A 20,840-nucleotide genomic window follows, 5' to 3' on the forward strand; every position below is an offset into this window, starting at 1 on the left:
AGCCTTTGGCAATCTGCAAACCAGCTAAAAGTGGTATTAGCAGGGTCATTAAGTGTAACAACTGACATGTTCGCTTAGGGGTGGTCTGGGTGTGTCCAAGAGGCCCTAGAGATTTTAAAAAGGCCCATAACCCCAGACTGAAAGTTTCGTTATGTATTTTCCCCCTACAAATTGAATATTACGCCTTGATATGAAGGATGGACATTGGAGAAATACTAACACATTATTTAAAATTAAAAAAACCCACTGATTGGGCTATTACTTCAGCGCCATTCGTGGGAGCCCACCGGGATTTTTCCTGGTTGACCGGCGGGCTAGTCCACCCTGCGTTCGCCAACCTAAACCTTATATGTACATAGAAATTACACTGTCAAATTTGTTGTTATTGGGATCAGACTATTACGCACATAAAGAGCTGTATACAGACCTAGCCTGTCAAACCAATACTTTACATTTGGGATTTAAAAAACCAAATCAACCCATGATGTTGCTCCATTTTTCTTTATAAACATTTTAACAGATGATCCTAAATAAATAAAAGGCCTAATAGCGTTATTTTATTACTGTGTTTATTAAAAAAAACAACCTTTAACAGCACAATTCCAGAAAAAGAGTACAAAATTATAATCTTGTCCATCGAAACGTGTTTTAGATCAATCAATTTGTGTCAGGGGTTAATCCTTCAACCTGGAGCGACTTGTTTCCTCAACGTCCTTGACCTTATGACCTCTGCTCCGTCGCCGATTACTCTTTGGACGTTCATCAAGTGTTTCATCAGACATGCTGCTAGTGGACGTCTGAAATACAAGGTGTAACGGGCGTCACAATACCTTCAGCTAAAGGTCGTCACAATCCCTTTAGCTAACGGTTGTCACAATCCCTTCAGCTAGCAGTCCCCACAAACCCTACAGCTAACGAGCGTCACAATCCCTTCAGCTAACAGTCCCCACAATCCCTTCAGCTAATGAGCGTCACAATCCCTTTAGCTAACGGTTGTCACAATCCCTTCAGCTAACGGTTGTCACAATCCCTTCAGCTAACCGTCACAAACCCTTCAGCTAACGATCGTCACAATCCCTTCAGCTAACGGTTGTCACAATCCCTTCAGCTAACAGTCCCCACAATCCCTTCAGCTAACAGTCCCCACAATCCCTTCAGCTATCAGTCCCCACAATCCCTTCAGCTATCAGTCCCCACAATCCCTTCAGCTATCAGTCCCCACAATCCCTTCAGCTTTCAGTCCCCACAATCCCTTCAGCTAACAGTCCCCACAATCCCTCCAGCTAACAGTCCCCACAATCCCTTCAGCTATCAGTAGTCCCAATACCTTCAGCTATCAGTCCCCACAATCCCTTCAGCTATCAGTCCCCACAATCCCTTCAGCTATCAGTCCCCACAATCCCTTCAGCTAACTGGCGTCACAATCCCTTCAGCTAACAGTCCCCACAATCCCTTCAGCTATCAGTAGTCCCAATACCTTCAGCTATCAGTCCCCACAATCCCTTCAGCTAACAGTCCCCACAATCCCTTCAGCTATCAGTAGTCCCAATACCTTCAGCTATCAGTCCCCACAATCCCTTCAGCTATCAGTCCCCACAATCCCTTCAGCTATCAGTCCCCACAATCCCTTCAGCTAACTGGCGTCACAATCCCTTCAGCTAACAGTCCCCACAATCCCTTCAGCTATCAGTAGTCCCAATACCTTCAGCTATCAGTCCCCACAATCCCTTCAGCTAACAGTCCCCACAATCCCTTCAGCTATCAGTAGTCCCAATACCTTCAGCTATCAGTCCCCACAATCCCTTCAGCTATCAGTCCCCACAATCCCTTCAGCTATCAGTCCCCACAATCCCTTCAGCTAACTGGCGTCACAATCCCTTCAGCTAACAGTCCCCACAATCCCTTCAGCTATCAGTAGTCCCAATACCTTCAACTTTCTACAAGCCCCCGCGCCCTACACATTACATAATCATGACTTGACCCACTTTCATCTGCTCCCCCACGACGTATTATGGCCATTACAGGTTATTTAAAAAAAAATTCTATTCCACTCGAATTCAAACAAATTTAGAATTTAGTCTAATATTTTTTTCAGTAACAAAAGAGGAAAACAGCTGTTTGTAGTCTTTATAGTTCGTGTTTAATATAGCGCAGAACTTATGTGATTATTTATTACGTGGGTATGCTTATGTTTAAATAATATAACATTATATTTACAAATATGTTTCATTGAAAAATTAGACTTATTTTTACCCACTCCAGAGTTTCAGACATTGTTAGGGTAGGGGACTTAAAACTTTCGGGGTAGGGGGAAAGAGGGAAGCAACTAGAGGAGGAGGCAGAAGAAATGTCTGAAGTAAACCTGCTCTCCCCATATCCCATGTCCAACCACCCCACCCCTACACTATATCATACATCACGAAATGGCTCTTTTTAAAACTGAGGATTTGTTGTGTATTTGGGCTTCAGTGGACAAAGGTTTTAAAGTTTGGCTTACAGAAAGAAACAGTACCAGGAGACTAGTCTATGTGAATGTGATGTGAACATAAACCTGATGTTTACCTGTATATCATCCTCTCCAGACTTTTCACTGAAATAGTCTGACACTTTGGAATAGATTGAGGTTGATTCTACACATGTGACGGACAGAGTTGATTCTAAAACCTGATGTTTACCTGTATATCATCCTCTCCAGACTTTTCACTGAAATAGTCTGACACTTTGGAATAGATTGAGGTTGACTCTACACATGTGACAGACAGAGGACCGCTGGCTCTCCTGGAAGAGGCTGGTCGCTGCTGGAAGGTTAACACTTTAGTTATAAACAATTTTAAAATAGTCCCAGATTTACTATTTACACAGGAAACATAACATTAACCAAGATTTTAGAAGTTACATTGTATACAAACATAAATGCATATCATAGAAGTTTCTTACAAAATGACATACAAAACAGATAAATATATATGTGTGTGAACGCGTGTAGATAGTTTGGTTCCCAGAAAAATGCGAAAACGAAAAACTGTGCAATTACAAACTAATTATACTAATACACTTTAATTTTGTCATATTTCTTGGAAAAAGTGTGTTACTATGCTACACGTACATGTGGTCAATATTTATTAATGTCTATATATCGAATGTATAGAGGACAAACGCAGTATGTCCAAAAAAACATAATCTCGAGAAAAATGAGTTTTTAAATCTCATTCCAATATTATAATAGTGCAAAATATTATGTTTAAACTTTCATAAAATATTTGCATTCTACTTTTCTGACATTGTACATAAGTGTTCTTGCAGCTTTTATTAATGACAGTATCAGTATAAATGTACATCGATTTGACCTAAAAAGTGGACACTGCATTCGTCCTCTATACCCTCGATATAAGAAGACAAAAATGCCGTTGCGCACTTTTTGTACGCAGTTTTCCTTGCGCAATTTTTTCTTTCGCATCTTTCCAGTCACCGTGTAGATACAGACCTGTATTTGGGGAGGTTCCCTCTCCTCAGTCGACCCTGCGGGGTGGGTAGAGAAGGACCCCGTGTCTGGGTTGAGTGGAGATCTCCAGGACAAAAAGTCCACGTCTTCTTCCAACTGTAACCGTTTTTTGGTGGAAGAACCTTCAGCCAATAGTTCTAGCGAGCCCTGGTCAGATGTAAACAAAGGGATAGACATGCTGGCAACGTTGGCTCAATAGATTAAGCTAATCAAGCCATCAAATGGGTAGAACATTCGAGGTATGAGACACATTAGTTGAGTGGGCTACAAGACACATTAGTGGGCTACAAGACACATTAGTGGGCTACAAGACACATTAGATGAGTGGGCTACAAGACACATTAGATGGGTGGGCTACAAGACACACTAGATGGGTGGGCTACAAGACACATTAGATGAGTGGGCTACAAGACACATTAGATGAGTGGGCTACAAGACAATGAGTGCGCTACAAGACACATTAGATGAGTGGGCTACAAGACACATTAGATGGGTGGGCTACAAGACACATTAGATGAGTGGGCTACAAGACAATGAGTGGGCTACAAGACACATTAGATGAGTGGGCTACAAGACACATTAGATGGGTGGGCTACAAGACACATTAGATGAGTGGGCTACAAGACAATGAGTGGGCTACAAGACACATTAGATGAGTGGGCTACAAGACACATTAGATGAGTGGGCTACAAGACACATGTGTGGGCTACAAGACACATTAGATGAGTGGGCTACAAGACATATTAGATGAGTGGGCTACAAGACACATTAGATGAGTGGGCTACAAGACAATGAGTGGGCTACAAGACACATTAGATGAGTGGGCTACAAGACACATTAGATGAGTGGGCTACAAGACACATTAGATGAGTGGGCTACAAGACACATTAGATGGGTGGGCTACAAGACACATTAGATGAGTGGGCTACAAGACAATGAGTGGGCTACAAGACACATTAGATGAGTGGGCTACAAGACACATTAGATGAGTGGGCTACAAGACACATGTGTGGGCTACAAGACACATTAGATGAGTGGGCTACAAGACATATTAGATGAGTGGGCTACAAGACACATTAGATGAGTGGGCTACAAGACAATGAGTGGGCTACAAGACACATTAGATGAGTGGGCTACAAGACACATTAGATGAGTGGGCTACAAGACACATTAGATGAGTGGGCTACAAGACACATTAGATGGGTGGGCTACAAGACACATTAGATGAGTGGGCTACAAGACAATGAGTGGGCTACAAGACACATTAGATGAGTGGGCTACAAGACACATTAGATGAGTGGGCTACAAGAAACATTAGATGAGTGTTCTACAAGACACATTAGTGGGCTACAAGACACAATAGATGAGTGGGCTACAAGACACATTAGTGGGCTACAAGACACAATAGTGTGCTACAAGACACATGCTTATAGCCAGTAAGTTGTAAGTACACCATGCATACAGCTCTCATCCTAAACTAAATTCAAGGTTTACTTATACCCAGTGGCGTAGCGAGGTCGGGTGTCACCCGGTGCGGCACTTAATGGTGTCACCCCCCCCCCAGAGGCGTAGCGACCCTTCCCGGGGACAAACTTTCAAATTTTTTATTTGCACCCCTCCTCAAACTTTCGATTTGCACCCCCCCCCCCCTCAAGTTTTCGATTTGCACCCCCCCCCTGAAACTTTCGATTTGCACCCCCACCACCTCAAGTTTTTCTCTATATATTTTGCTATTTTTTGCCTTGGTGTCACCCCCCTAAATGGTGTCACCCGGTGCGGTCCGCACCCCCCGCCCCCCCCCTCGCTACGCCCCTGCTTATACCTTCAATTGAGATTAAAGGATCACTTACATCTTTGAATGAGATTAAAGGTTCACTTTTGACTTTGGGTGTCTTGTTACCAAAGACAGGGATATCTCTTGTCTCTGGCAGCGAGGCAGATTTTTGGACCAGGTTAAATTTCCTAAATATTAAAAAACATTCGTGTCTCGTTACTTTCACAGCATACAATTTGTAATTCTTTTTAATCGAGGACAGTAAATTATCAAACAAATGACATTCGTATCGATAATATTCATGAACTCGCCTCAACAAGAGACACCAAAATGAAAACCTATCAAATTATAACAACAATCACCCTGAAACCTTTCATCCTTGTCGTGAAATACAATAGCACGCAAGAGCTAACTTACTTCCGCTTGGGTTTAAAAGATGGCGTGTGTTTGATTGAAGTCGGCGGGGACTTGACAATGTCTGGAACATCTAATGGCATCAGTTCCAGCTCTCGAATTACAGGGTATGGAAAAACTTTAGAGATGGTGTGTCGTCTTTTTGATATCGTCTCATCGCTTTTGACCTCATCGAGTCTATCATGGATACTGCAAATACAATATTTCCATTTGAATGTTGGTCCAAGCTTTGCCGTGTCCCATCTAATGTGTGAACTTATCTAATAATGTCCAGTAAAGTTATAAATGATTTTACCTGATAATGTCTAGCAAAGTTTAGATGACCCTACCTGATAATGTCCAGTAAAGTTGAGATGACCTACCTGATAATGTCCAGTAAAGTTGAGATGACCCTACCTGATAATGTCCAGTAAAGTTTAGATGACCCTACCTGATAATGTCCAGTAAAGTTTAGATGACCCTACCTGATAATGTCCAGTAAAGTTGAGATGACCTACCTGATAATGTCCAGTAAAGTTGAGATGACCCTACCTGATAATGTCCAGTAAAGTTGAGATGACCCTACCTGATAATGTCCAGTAAAGTTGAGATGACCCTACCTGATAATGTCCAGTAAAGTTTAGATGACCCTACCTAATAATGTCCAGTAAAGTTTAGATGACCCTACCTGATAATGTCCAGTAAAGTTTACCTGATAATGTCCAGTAAAGTTGAGATGACCTACCTGATAATGTCCAGTAAAGTTTAGATGACTCTACCTGATAATGTCCAGTAAAGTTGAGATGACCCTACCTGATAATGTCCAGTAAAGTTGAGATGACCCTACCTGATAATGTCCAGTAAAGTTTAGATGACCTACCTGATAATGTCCAGTAAAGTTTAGATGACCCTACCCGATAATGTCCAGTAAAGTTGAGATGACCCTACCTGATAATGTCCAGTAAAGTTTAGATGACCTACCTGATAATGTCCAGTAAAGTTGAGATGACCCTACCTGATAATGTCCAGTAAAGTTATAAATGTTTTTACCTGATAATGTCCAGTAAAGTTGAGATGACCCTACCTGATAATGTCCAGTAAAGTTTAGATGACCCTACCTAATAATGTCCAGTAAAGTTGAGATGACCCTACCTGATAATGTCCAGTAAAGTTTAGATGACCCTACCTGATAATGTCCAGTAAAGTTGAGATGACCTACCTGATAATGTCGGCTAAAGATTCTGTTTTCTCCGTCCTTTGAGCCCAGGGCAGCCAGAAGAGCAGAAGACCGGATGCGATCATCGGCAAGCCGGCAACCGTAAACGGCATTTTGTAATTCCCTGTCACGTCTTTTAAGTAGCCTGGATATACATACAGAATAGATATACATACAGAATAGATATACATACAGAATAGATATACATACAGAATAGATATACAGAAAATATTAACTCAGGATTCGATAGCACGGAGGTTTATAAAATTAAGGGATCGATTTACATAAAATACATCATAGAAATGAGATGGTTTGACATCACTAATTAAAGCAATACGAAAATATCGTAATTATGATTGATGCCACATAAAACTTTATTGAGAGCAGATACAATAATCTAATCAAGATCGGGGGATCTACATTCAAGTAAGTTAAAAGGAATGTTTTTTTTAAAACTTATTATAAATGAAAGGTTTTTTGATGTGCCGAGCAAAAATGGAGGCTCTATGTGTATTGTTGGAGATGCATGGAGTATTAAAGGATGCTTCGGACGAAACAGCTCTAGCATTTAGGGCCCTATGGTGTTGTGACAGTAATATCTTACCTGCAGTAGGGGGCCCTATGGTGTTGTGACAATAATGTCTTACCTACAATAGGGGGCCCTATGGTGTTGTGACAATAATGTCTTACCTACAATAGGGGGCCCTATGGTGTTGTGACAATAATGTCTTACCTGCAATAGGGGGCCCTATGGTGTTGTGACAGTAATGTCTTACCTGCAATAGGGTGCCCTATGGTGTTGTGACAGTAATGTCTTACCTGCAATAGGGGGCCCTATGGTGTTGTGACAGAAATGTCTTACCTACAATAGGGGGCCCTATGGTGTTGTGACAGTAATGTCTTACCTGCAATAGGGGGCCCTATGGTGTTGTGACAGAAATGTCTTACCTACAATAGGGGGCCCTATAGTGTTGTGACAGTGTAATGTCTTACCTGCAATAGGGGGCCCTATGGTGTTGTGACAGAAATGTCTTACCTACAATAGGGGGCCCTATGGTGTTGTGACAGTAATGTCTTACCTGCAATAGGGGGCCCTATGGTGTTGTGACAGTAATGTCTTACCTGCAATAGGGGGCCCTATGATGTGAAAAAAATGTCTTACCTGCAATAGGGGGCCCTATTGTGTAGGTAATTGAGATAGCGCCGGCGATGTAGCCCCACCCAAGAAGGGCCTTGTTCTGCCCGACCATGGAGGCCGTCAACATGGGCAACATGACGATGTGGGCCCCGTCTAGCAGACCACGGACCACAGCAAACACGTACAGACCCTGTAGACAGGTGGACCACAGGCCAACACATTTATTTTATGGCTTCATACATCCCTAAATACCATAGGCAAACACATTTATTTTATTTCTTCACTAGGCATTCTGCCTAGCTTAGCTTAGGTTTTCAAAACATTTGATAATTTGAATACTAATTATTTGGTGATGGGTGAGGCGCGGAGTTCTTAAATCTAAACAGTAATGCTAATTTTTGAGAAGATGTTGTTGTATGTTGTTTAATATCCGCTTTCAGAGAAAGCCATCGAAAGTACGCAATTTATAACTATAATGGAAATAGAACTACAGAGGTTCCATGAACGGTATATCTCACAATTTATATTACATTTACTTTTAAAATTAATTTTTTATTTAATTATGATACGTAGCTTAATTAACAACGTATTTTTTTCTAAAACAAATGCTATACTTTGTCGTTTTCTGTTTCTATTAAAAATAGTATACAATTATTTGAAAAATAATTATTTAAAAAGGTTACCTCCCTTGAAAATTAACCGAATGACGTATGTCTGTGTTTACTTTTCTTTTAAACAGTTACTATGCTTATATAAGAAAATACAATATATAAACATATTTAACGTCTACAATGGCTTTTTCCGACGTGAATAAAGTTTTTTTGTTACCCTCGAGGGTCGGTCTACGACCTCAAATAATATTAAGGGGATCAATTTATTTATATATATCTCATATTAGGAGAATTTCAATCGCGGTCATCTTTTTTTCGTAATAGAGCTCATATAAAGAGAATTTCACTCGCGGTCACTTTTTAGCCCTCGTCGAGGGCTTTGAGTGTAACCGACAGTTTTCCCTAAAGGTCAAGCCATGGACCTAGGAGCATGCAAAAAATTAGCCAGATATACTTAGCTTAAGTACCCTAAAGTCTGCGTTGAAATGACCCTCTGTTTTTCCCATAAAATACAAAGATTATATAGGGAAATACAACTGGTCAGTTTTGACCGCTTTACGAAGTTTTCCCAGATATGCCGAGTTTTTTGACACACCCCTAGGTGTTCTTCTACCGCCTCACAAAATATCAATGGGGGTCGTCGGAGGAAATTTTTTTTCGTAATAGAGCTCATATAAAGAGAATTTCACTCGCGGTCACTTTTTAGCCCTCGTCGAGGGCTTTGAGTGTAACCGACAGTTTTCCCTAAAGGTCAAGCCATTGACCTAGGAGCATGCAAAAAATTAGCCAGATATACTGAGTTTAAGTACCCTAAAGTCTGCGTTGAAATGACCCTATGTTTTTCCCATAAAATACAAAGATTATATAGGGAAATACGACTGGTCAGTTTTGACCCATTTACGAAGTTTTCCCAGATATGCCGAGTTTTTTGTGACACCCCAAGGCGTTCTCCTACCACCTCACAAAATATCAAGGGGGGTCGTCGGAGGAAATTTTTTTTCGTAATAGAGCTCATATAAAGAGAATTTCACTCGCGGTCACTTTTTAGCCCTCGTCGAGGGCTTTGAGTGTAACCGACAGTTTTCCCTAAAGGTCAAGCCATTTACCTAGGAGCATGCAAAAAATTAGCCAGATATACTTAGCTTAAGTACCCTAAAGTCTGCGTTGAAATGACCCTCTGTTTTTCCCATAAAATACAAAGATTATATAGGGAAATACAACTGGTCAGTTTTGACCGCTTTACGAAGTTTTCCCAGATATGCCGAGTTTTTTGACACACCCCTAGGTGTTCTTCTACCGCCTCACAAAATATCAATGGGGGTCGTCGGAGGAAATTTTTTTTCGTAATAGAGCTCATATAAAGAGAATTTCACTCGCGGTCACTTTTTAGCCCTCGTCGAGGGCTTTGAGTGTAACCGACAGTTTTCCCTAAAGGTCAAGCCATTGACCTAGGAGCATGCAAAAAATTAGCCAGATATACTGAGTTTAAGTACCCTAAAGTCTGCGTTGAAATGACCCTATGTTTTTCCCATAAAATACAAAGATTATATAGGGAAATACGACTGGTCAGTTTTGACCCATTTACGAAGTTTTCCCAGATATGCCGAGTTTTTTGTGACACCCCAAGGCGTTCTCCTACCACCTCACAAAATATCAAGGGGGGTCGTCGGAGGAAATTTTTTTTCGTAATAGAGCTCATATAAAGAGAATTTCACTCGCGGTCACTTTTTAGCCCTCGTCGAGGGCTTTGAGTGTAACCGACAGTTTTCCCTAAAGGTCAAGCCATGGACCTAGGAGCATGCAAAAAATTAGCCAGATATACTTAGCTTAAGTACCCTAAAGTCTGCGTTGAAATGACCCTCTGTTTTTCCCATAAAATACAAAGATTATATAGGGAAATACAACTGGTCAGTTTTGACCGCTTTACGAAGTTTTCCCAGATATGCCGAGTTTTTTGACACACCCCTAGGTGTTCTTCTACCACCTCACAAAATATCAAGGGGGGTCGTCGGAGGAAATTTTTTTTCGTTATAGAGCTCATATAAAGAGAATTTCACTCGCGGTCACTTTTTAGCCCTCGTCGAGGGCTTTGAGTGTAACCGACAGTTTTCCCTAAAGGTCAAGCCATTGACCTAAGAGTATGCAAAAAATTAGCCAGATATACTGAGCTTAAGTACCCTAAAGTCTGAGTTGAAATGACCCTCTGTTTTTCCCATAAAATACAAAGATTATATAGGGAAATACAACTGGTCAGTTTTGACCCCTTTACGAAGTTTTCCCAGATATGCCGAGTTTTTTGTGACACCCCATGGGGTTCTCCTACCACCTCACAAAATTTCAAGGGGGGTCGTCGGAGGAATTTTTTTTTCGTAATATAGCCCATATAAGGCGCCGGTCAGTCGAGGTCAGTTTTGACCCCCTCTCCGTAGACTTTTCGGCCAACCGTCACCGGCCCTCGTGTTCTATCTCCCCAAGGCACCATCGTGCCAAATTTGACGCGCCTGCGGCGCCGGGAAGTGCCCTATCGGGCACCCGACCACTTTGCTTTATATATATAGATACATCCCTAAATACCATAGGCAAACACATTTATTTTATGGCTTCATACATCCCTAAATACCACAGGCCAACACATTTATTTTATGGCTTCATACATGCCTAAATACCACAGGCCAACCCATTTATTTTATGGCTTCATACATCCCTAAATAACACAGACCAACACATTTATTTTATGGCTTCATACATCCCTAAATACCACAGGCCAACACATTTATTTTATGGCTTCATACATCCCTAAATACCACAGACCAACACATTTATTTTATGGCTTCATACATCCCTAAATACCACAGACCAACACATTTATTTTATGGCTTCATACATCCCTAAAAACCACAGCTTAAACATTTTTTCTGTGTGACTAACAAATTACTTCCACCTACCCATCTTTGTGACTAACAAATTATTTCCACCTACCCATCTTTGTGACTAACAAATTATTTCCATCTACCCGCTTTGTGACTAACAAATTATTTCCACCTACCCATCTTTGTGACTAACAAATTATTTCCATCTACCCGCTTTGTGACTAACAAATTATTTCCACCTACCCATCTTTGTGACTAACAAATTATTTCCATCTACCCGCTTTGTGACTAACAAATTATTTCCACCTACCCATCTTTGTGACTAACAAATTATTTCCGCCTACCCATCTTTGTGACAAACAAATTATTTCCATCTACCCGCTTTGTGACTAACAAATTATTTCCACCTACCCATCTTTGTGACTAACAAATTATTTCCATCTACCCGCTTTGTGACTAACAAATTATTTCCACCTACCCATCTTTGTGACTAACAAATTATTTCCATCTACCCGCTTTGTGACTAACAAATTATTTCCACCTACCCATCTTTGTGACTAACAAATTATTTCCACCTACCCATCTTTGTGACTAACAAATTATTTCCACCTACCCATCTTTGTGACTAACAAATTATTTCCATCTACCTGCTTTGTGACTAACAAATTATTTCCACCTACCCATCTTTGTGACTAACACATTATTTCCACCTACCCATCTTTGTGACTAACAAATTATTTCCACCTACCCATCTTTGTGACTAACAAATTATTTCCACCTACCCATCTTTGTGACTAACAAATTATTTCCACCTACCCATCTTTGTGACTAACAAATTATTTCCATCTACCCGCTTTGTGACTAACAAATTATTTCCACCTACCCATCTTTGTGACTAACAAATTATTTCCACCTACCCATCTTTGTGACTAACAAATTACTTCCACCTACCTCTATGGTTGTGACGTGAGCCAGGAGAAGGTAACTGGTTCCCATGACGACGAAGATTGTTTGTTTAAAATGGAGTCGACTGAGCAGCTGACATGTGAGTATCTTGCCGGTGATGAGGCGTGACACCGTGGTAGCCCCGCCCATTGCCATGACGATGTATGAAGCTCGAGACGCACTGATGCCCAGAAAACCCGCATAGCTAACCTCTAAGGAGAAAATGTATCATTTCCTTATATTTTGACACATTAGACTAAATACTAAACCTCAATACAAATAAGTTTATAATGATTGTAAAAGATTCGAAAAATATACTTGGTTACATCACAGCAAATTGTCACATAATTATGAGCATACTACTCCCTCCCCCCTCCAACACTGAGTTGCATAAATTCATTTAGATACGACCCCCTATTTTAATTTTTTCCAGAGTATTCCTTCTCCTAGTGAGTGCTAATGAACTATTTCTGCAAAGAACTTATGTATGTTAAGTGGTTAGTAAGATAGCAATACCAGGTTTAGTATTTGGGCCGGAATTAGGGTTATGGTTATATCAGAGCTTTGATTATGGTTTGGGTTAGGATTAGCATTGATATGGCAAGTTATATAGTCCATAGATGACTACCAGTTTGGGTTAGGATTAGCATTGATATGGCAAGTTATATAGTCCATAGATAACTACCAGTTTGGGTTAGGATTAGCATTGATATGGCAAGTTATATAGTCCATAGATGACTACCAGTTTGGGTTAGGATTAGCATTGACATGGCAAGTTATATAGTCCATAGATGACTACCAGTTTGGGTTAGGATTAGCATTGACATGGCAAGTTATATAGTCCATAGATGACTACCAGTTTGGGTTAGGATTAGCATTGACATAGCAAGTTATATAGTCCATAGATGACTATCAGTTTGGGTTAGGATTAGCATTGATATGGCAAGTTATATAGTCAATAGATGACTACCAGTTTGGGTTAGGATTAGCATTGATATGGCAAGTTATATAGTCAATAGATGACTACCAGTTTGGGTTAGGATTAGCATTGACATGGCAAGTTATATAGATGACTACCAGTTTGGGTTAGGATTAGCATTGACATGGCAAGTTATATAGTCAATAGATGACTACCAGTTTGGGTTAGGATTAGCATTGATATGGCAAGTTATATAGTCCATAGATGACTACCAGTTTGGGTTAGGATTAGCATTGACATGGCAAGTTATATAGTCCATAGATGACTACAGGTGTCATGATTCACTTAGTTGAAGACCATTCCTAGCAGATAGCGACATCCCTTGAAGACGATTCTAATCGTGAAACCGGTAGCAACATACAGACATCGTGTTCAACTACTTATAATCTAGCACCACGCTCGTATGTGCTAACCAAAGCTGCAGTTTATTTGGTACACATTTCTTATTGTTAAGATGCTTATTTATTTCTTTATTTTACTTTGTTTTTAAATTAAATGTTAAATCTCAATTAGTTCGTTTACTTCAAATTCTATTTCGTTTTGTTTATGTACAGCTACGTAGAGTTGTGTGTTACAATGACCATAGTTTACCATATAAATATGTTGTATTGGTTACAATGACCATAGTTTACCATATAAATATGTTGTATTGGTTACAATGACCATATTTTACCATATAAACATGCTGTATCGGTTACTTACGAGAAGCATGTTAGGGATCTGATAGCCGAAGTAAACGATGGCCATTGAAAAGGCCCACAGCAAAAAGACCCTGTTCTTCCACAGTGTGAGGTCCTCGATCATTGAGGCACAGAATGGTTTTTTGTTGTCGCTGATGGGTTTTTGTCGTTTGACCGGCTTGATGAAAAAGTTGAGGAATATCAGGAAGGAGAGGGCGCCGGCATGGATTCGAAACATGATCCTCCAGTTGAGGGCGTCCAACATGATCTGAGGTGAGTACACAAGCATTGAGACCACACTACAAACTTTAAGGCACACATACAAACACACATACAAACATTGTGGCACACATGCAAACTGTGTGGAAAACATACAAACATTGTGGGACATGACACATACAAGCATTGAGGCACACATACAAACTGTGTAGCACACATATACAAATATTGTGGCATACATACAAGTATTGAGGCACACATAAAACATTGTGAAACACATTGTGACACACATACAAACATCGTGGCACACATGCAAACTGTGTAGCACACATATACAAATATTGTGGCATACATACAAGTATTGAGGCACACATACATACATTGTGACACACCTACAAAAATTGTGGCACACATACAAACATTGTGCCATCCATGCAATTACTGAGACCTCACCTGTACGACAGGTGCCAGAATCAACATGCCGAGACTGCTGCCTGACGCCACGATACCCATGGCAACGCTCTGATGTTGACGGAAGTAGATGACAGGGACGACAACGGAGGGCGTGATCGTGAAAGCCGCGCCGGTAGCAAACGGTACACACAGGGTCCCAAACAATGTCCTGGTACATGACATGTAAACAGTTAAACACACGTCTTAACACATCTAAACACACGTCAAAAGGTACACACAGGGTCCCAAACAATGTCCTGGTACATGACATGTAAACAGCCAAACACACGTCATGAACACATCTAAATCACACGTCATTAATACAACTAAACACACCTCATGAACACATCTAAATCACACGTCATTAATACAGCTAAACAAACATAATTAGGCTGCACATCTATTTACCAGGATTTACACGGATAAAAGTAAATAATTATTCAGGAAACACCTATACAAATGAAAATAAAACATATGGGAAGGGTCGTTTCCTAGAGTGAAAGTTTTGCGTCCTTTTTGACTGATGGCTTCCTGACCACAGTCTGCCCTCATACACCGTGGTAAAAGCTAAAATCATCAATTGGCCCTAGGGATTGACACGGTGTGAAGCGAAATTTATGCAGAAGTTTACAAACAGGGGACGAACAGTGTCGTCAGCGAAACATAAATCTCCACACGACCAACAAAACCAACTCCATATTTAAATGTTATGAATCGAACGAAAATACGCACATAAAGTTTGGTGCAAACGACGAGGCCAGAAACGAGAGCGTACAGAGAACAGCGCCCAGAATCATGACAACCCGGTTGTTGAGGTGGATGTTGAGGGAGCTGCTCAGTGGGCCCAGCAGCTTCATCAAGCCGAACGTCATGGAGCCCAGCCAGGCTGTCGAGTAAAAGGTCTAGTTTAGTTCTATACCAGGCTGTCGAGTAAAGGTCTAGTTTAGTTCTAAACACACGCTTTAACACCTCTAAACACACGTCATTAACACATCTAAACACACGGCATTAACATATCTTAAGCTGTCAAGTAAAAGGTCTAGTTTAGTTCTAAGGCAGGCTGTCAAGTAAAAGGTCTAGTTTAGTTCTAAGACAGGCTATCAAGTAAAAGGTCTAGTTTAGTTCTAAGACAGGCTATCAAGTAAAAGGTCTAGTTTAGTTCTAAGCTAAGCTGTCAAGTAAAAGGTCTAGTTTAGTTCTAAGGCAGGCTGTCAAGTAAAAGGTCTAGTTTAGTTCTAAGCCAAGCTGTCATGTAAAAGGTCTAGTTTAGTTCTAAGACAGGCTATCAAGTAAAAGGTCTAGTTTAGTTCTAAGCTAAGCTGTCAAGTAAAAGGTCTAGTTTAGTTCTAAGGCAGGCTGTCAAGTAAAAGTTCTAGTTTAGTTCTAAGACAAGCTGTCAAGTAAAAGGTCTAGTTTAGTTCTAAGCTAAGCTGTCAAGTAAAAGGTCTAGTTTAGTTCTAAGCCAAGCTGTCATGTAAAAGGTCTAGTTTAGTTCTAAGCCAAGCTGTCAAGTAAAAGGTCTAGTTTAGTTCTAAGCTAAGCTGTCAAGTAAAAGGTCTAGTTTAGTTCTAAGCCAAGCTGTCAAGTAAAAGGTCTAGTTTAGTTCTAAGCTAAGCTGTCAAGTAAAAGGTCTAGTTTAGTTCTAAGCCAAGCTGTCAAGTAAAAGGTCTAGTTTAGTTCTAAGCCAAGCTGTCAAGTAAAAGGTCTAGTTTAGTTCTAAGACAGGCTGTCAAGTAAAAGTTCTAGTTTAGTTCTAAGACAAGCTGTCAAGTAAAAGGTCTAGTTTAGTTCTAAGCTAAGCTGTCAAGTAAAAGGTCTAGTTTAGTTCTAAGCCAAGCTGTCATGTAAAAGGTCTAGTTTAGTTCTAAGCCAAGCTGTCAAGTAAAAGGTCTAGTTTAGTTCTAAGCTAAGCTGTCAAGTAAAAGGTCTAGTTTAGTTCTAAGCCAAGCTGTCAAGTAAAAGGTCTAGTTTAGTTCTAAGCTAAGCTGTCAAGTAAAAGGTCTAGTTTAGTTCTAAGCTAAGCTGTCAAGTAAAAGGTCTAGTTTAGTTCTAAGCCAAGCTGTCAAGTAAAAGGTCTAGTTTAGTTCTAAGCCAAGCTGTCAAGTAAAAGGTCTAGTTTAGTTCTAAGCCAAGCTGTCAAGTAAAAGGTCTAGTTTAGTTCTAAGCTAAGCTGTCAAGTAAAAGGTCTAGTTTAGTTCTAAGCCAAGCTGTCAAGTAAAAGGTCTAGTTTAGTTCTAAGCTAAGCTGTCAAGTAAAAGGTCTAGTTTAGTTCTAAGCCAAGCTGTCAAGTAAAAGGTCTAGTTTAGTTCTAAGCCAAGCTGTCAAGTAAAAGGTCTAGTTTAGTTCTAAGCCAAGCTGTCAAGTAAAAGGTCTAGTTTAGTTCTAAACACACGCTTTAACACATCTAAACGCACGTCATTAACACATCTAAACACACGGCATTAACATATCTAAACAAGTCAAGTAAAAGGTCTAGTTTAGTTCTAAGCCAAGCTGTCGAGTGCAAAGTCTACTTTAGTTCTAAAAAGTCATAATTTTGGGTGTAAACATACCTCTTTCCTATGGTGCTACCGATGACTTAAAGACATGGTAACTATAATTAGTTAATGACCAGGTGATTAGTCTTACCTGCCTCAGCCGTAGAGCAGCCAAACTCTTTGACAAACTTGACGAGAAACAGTGAGTACACGTTGACGGTGCCGAAGATGAGCAGCTGGTTCATGGTGGCACAGAAACACGCCACCCAGGACCAGAAGCCGTCCTTCTGGAAGCCGGGCGTCTGACCTTCACCTCTGGCAGCAGACTTGGACGGTGACACACTACCAAAACGGGTCTGGAGCTTCTGGATCTCGCTCTGATAGTCGTCTGGTTCGTCGCCGTCTTTCTCTACATCCCCCATCACAAAGCTTCACTCAGAGCTCTGAACATGGACCAACAGATACCTCATCAGGGTTGGTTCAATCACACAAGTGACATTCAACAAGAACAACAACAATCTTTATAAAATAAATGACAGACTCAATATTCACAAACAACGAAATGAACAACAACAAACAACTACATACCAAACAAGAACTTGCATAAAATTGTTATCAAAGACAACAAAACACATTTACTTTTAACCGTCATTGCTAGGTTTTAAAAAGTTCGTGTAAAGTTTAGTTTGAATATAATAAGAAAACAAATGGCAAGCGTACGTTGATTGTGTGGCATGTCGTAGGGACGTCAAGGCTCTACAATCTCTTCACCACGTCACCTCACACAGTTACTGCTCACACTGATAATTGGGTCCATTCAAACACTGCTCACTGAAATATTACACGATAGCCATAGAGATCAACTGAGTTCATTCAAACAATGTACACTGAAATAATACAAGATAGGGGTGGGGGTGGGTCATCCATAAATGATGTCACACTTTTTTGACGATTTTTACCTCCCCTCTCCGTCACATATCGTCACAAAGTTACAGACCTCACCCCCGCCCTTACGAGTGTGACGTCATTTATGGTCGTTCCCATAGCCATCGATACATTTAGCTCATTCAAACACTGTTCACGCTGAAATATTACATGATGGCCATAGATCGATTTGGTTCATTCAAACACTGTTCACGCTGAAATATTACATGATGGCCATAGATCGATTTGGTTCATTCAAACACTGTTCACGCTGAAATATTACATGATGGCCATAGATCGATTTGGTTCATTCAAACACTGTTCACGCTGAAATATTACATGATGGCCATATATCGATTTGGTTCATTCAAACACTGTTCACGCTGAAATATTACATGATGGCCATAGATCGATTTGGTTCATTCAAACACTGTTCACGCTGAAATATTACATGATGGCCATAGATCGATTTAGTTCATTCAAACACTGTTCACGCTGAAATATTACATGATGGCCATATATCGATTTGGTTCATTCAAACACTGTTCACGCTGAAATATTACATGATGGCCATAGATCGATTTGGTTCATTCAAACACTGTTCACGCTGAAATATTACATGATGGCCATAGATCGATTTAGTTCATTCAAACACTGTTCACGCTGAAATATTACATGATGGCCATAGATCGATTTGGTTCATTCAGCGACTTTTTAAGCGCTCGCGTGACTAGCAGGTTTAACTGTTGTGGGAGCCATAAATTTAGGTTACATCTTCCTGGGTTGTCTACGGTCAGATCACATGACCACGAGAGGGACAGATTTAGGAGCCGTTTGTTTACATGTTAACTGTCCGTGGGTCAGGTATTAATTAAGTGACGGACTGTTTCATGGACCAGGCTTTATGATTTCAGCTACAGCGGCGGATTTAAGGTGGGGCTAGAGGGCAGCATGGGGCCTCAGATTGTATTGGTCCACCCCTTATTGTCAAATTACCGCACCCGGTGACGCCCTATCTAGTGACGTCACTGCTTACGACAATGTCTCGCAAGTAAAATAATCCATTACTTAAACACATGATCCAGATGAACAGTTAATAATATATTTTCACGAAGTAGATTTATTTTTTGCAGGTATAACATAAACTAAATCTACATTTCCGCAATAGCCCTAGGTCCCCTCCTTCACTAGAAAACCATATAAAGTGCTAACCAATGAAGCCACACTAAAGGGTAGCTGCCAGTGGCGTAGCGAGGTCGGGTGTCACCCGGTGCGGCACTTAATGGTGTCACCCCCAGAGGCGTAGCGACCCTTCCCGTGGACAAACTTTCAATTTTCGATTTGCACACCCCCCTCCCATCAAACTTACGATTTGCACCCCCCGCCTCAAATTTTCTCTATATATTTTGCTATTTTTTTGCCTTAGTGTCACCCCCTCCCCTAAATGGTGTCATCCGGTGTGGTCCGCACCCCCACCCCCTCGCTACGCCTGTGGTAGCTGCTACATTAGTGTTCAATGGTTCTGCTTCTAGTGTCATACAATTCTAACGGCCACTGGCAATGTCTGACCAAGGGTCCCACCCAGGCTTTACCCGCCTCTGGTGGGTTGGGTCAAGACGATTTATGTGAGAGACAAGCCTTGCCAGGTTTTTCACTTCCGTCTGGCACTAGCGTCAGTTCAGCTAAAGATGGCTTCCGACATGTGCATTAGGTGCACTTGCCTGGGGTCGTCAGGGGTCCTAACTTTAACAGATATTGATTTAAAACAACGACATGTGCATTAGGTGCACTTGCCTGGGGTCGTCAGGGGTCCTAACTTTAACAGATATTGATTTAAAACAACGACATGTGCATTAGGTGCACTTGCCTGGGGTCGTCAGGGGTCCTAACTTTAACAGATATTGATTTAAAACAACGACATGTGCATTAGGTGCACTTGCCTGGGGTCGTCAGGGGTCCTAACTTTAACAGATATTGATTTAAAACAACGACATGTGCATTAGGTGCACTTGCCTGGGGTCGTCAGGGGTCCTAACTTTAACAGATATTGATTTAAAACAACGAAAAACTAAGGATACAGAAAACCATAATTTATTCAGTGCACTAATGATTAGTGCGCCATAATTACCACTGTGGCATTAGTCGAGACAGTAGGCTTTCATCACAGACACAACATAGACCGACGCCAGTATACAATATAGACTGTGGGATAATTATAATAAAACGCTAAAAGCCGCCACGTTCTTATTAATGTACAAACACCCTCATATAGAAACAAGTTTAGTTTTAATTGTACCCCGCCTCCCCCCATACCGAAAGTTTTAAGTGCCCCTCCCCACTTCACATCCATGGAGGCAAGATCTAATTTGTTTAGTTAATTTAACACATTTGAAAGTTACATAGATTTACATCTGTATCTTTAGGCGAAAAGCGATGCCGTCTAAGATACAGGGGAGGTGGTGTTGACCAGATTACCTAGTACATCATAAGTAAATAATCGATGGCGTATGAGATTGTGGTATACCCTGATGCAACTTACCAGTTTCATGCAACTAAAGATACTAGATTTAGGTGGTAGATCTACGAATCAAGACCTAAACCTAGCTCTACTACTTCAAGTCAAGGTGTGAGTGAGATCTAGATCTACCTGCGCTAGTGA

General features: G+C 40.8%; 1 protein-coding gene across 1 annotated transcript; it reads right to left on the minus strand.

Moving 5' to 3' along the window:
- Window positions 1-2,657: 2,657 nt before the first annotated feature.
- On the minus strand, window positions 2,658-17,679 carry LOC131938741 (monocarboxylate transporter 12). The gene is made up of 11 exons (XM_059296880.1): window positions 17,409-17,679; window positions 15,513-15,666; window positions 14,781-14,949; window positions 14,131-14,376; window positions 12,456-12,659; window positions 8,048-8,213; window positions 6,889-7,030; window positions 5,694-5,879; window positions 5,353-5,464; window positions 3,485-3,649; window positions 2,658-2,798 (listed from the first exon to the last, which is right to left on the minus strand). Exons 1-11 carry the CDS (start codon window positions 17,677-17,679, stop codon window positions 2,658-2,660), a joined length of 1,956 nt encoding a protein of 651 aa, XP_059152863.1.
- Between the last annotated feature and the right edge of the window lie 3,161 nt (window positions 17,680-20,840).

This window comes from Physella acuta, unplaced genomic scaffold, assembly GCF_028476545.2.
Source record: "Physella acuta isolate Inbredline_101_S28 unplaced genomic scaffold, ASM2847654v3 ptg000256l, whole genome shotgun sequence".
Taxonomy (NCBI): Eukaryota; Metazoa; Mollusca; class Gastropoda; family Physidae; genus Physella; species Physella acuta.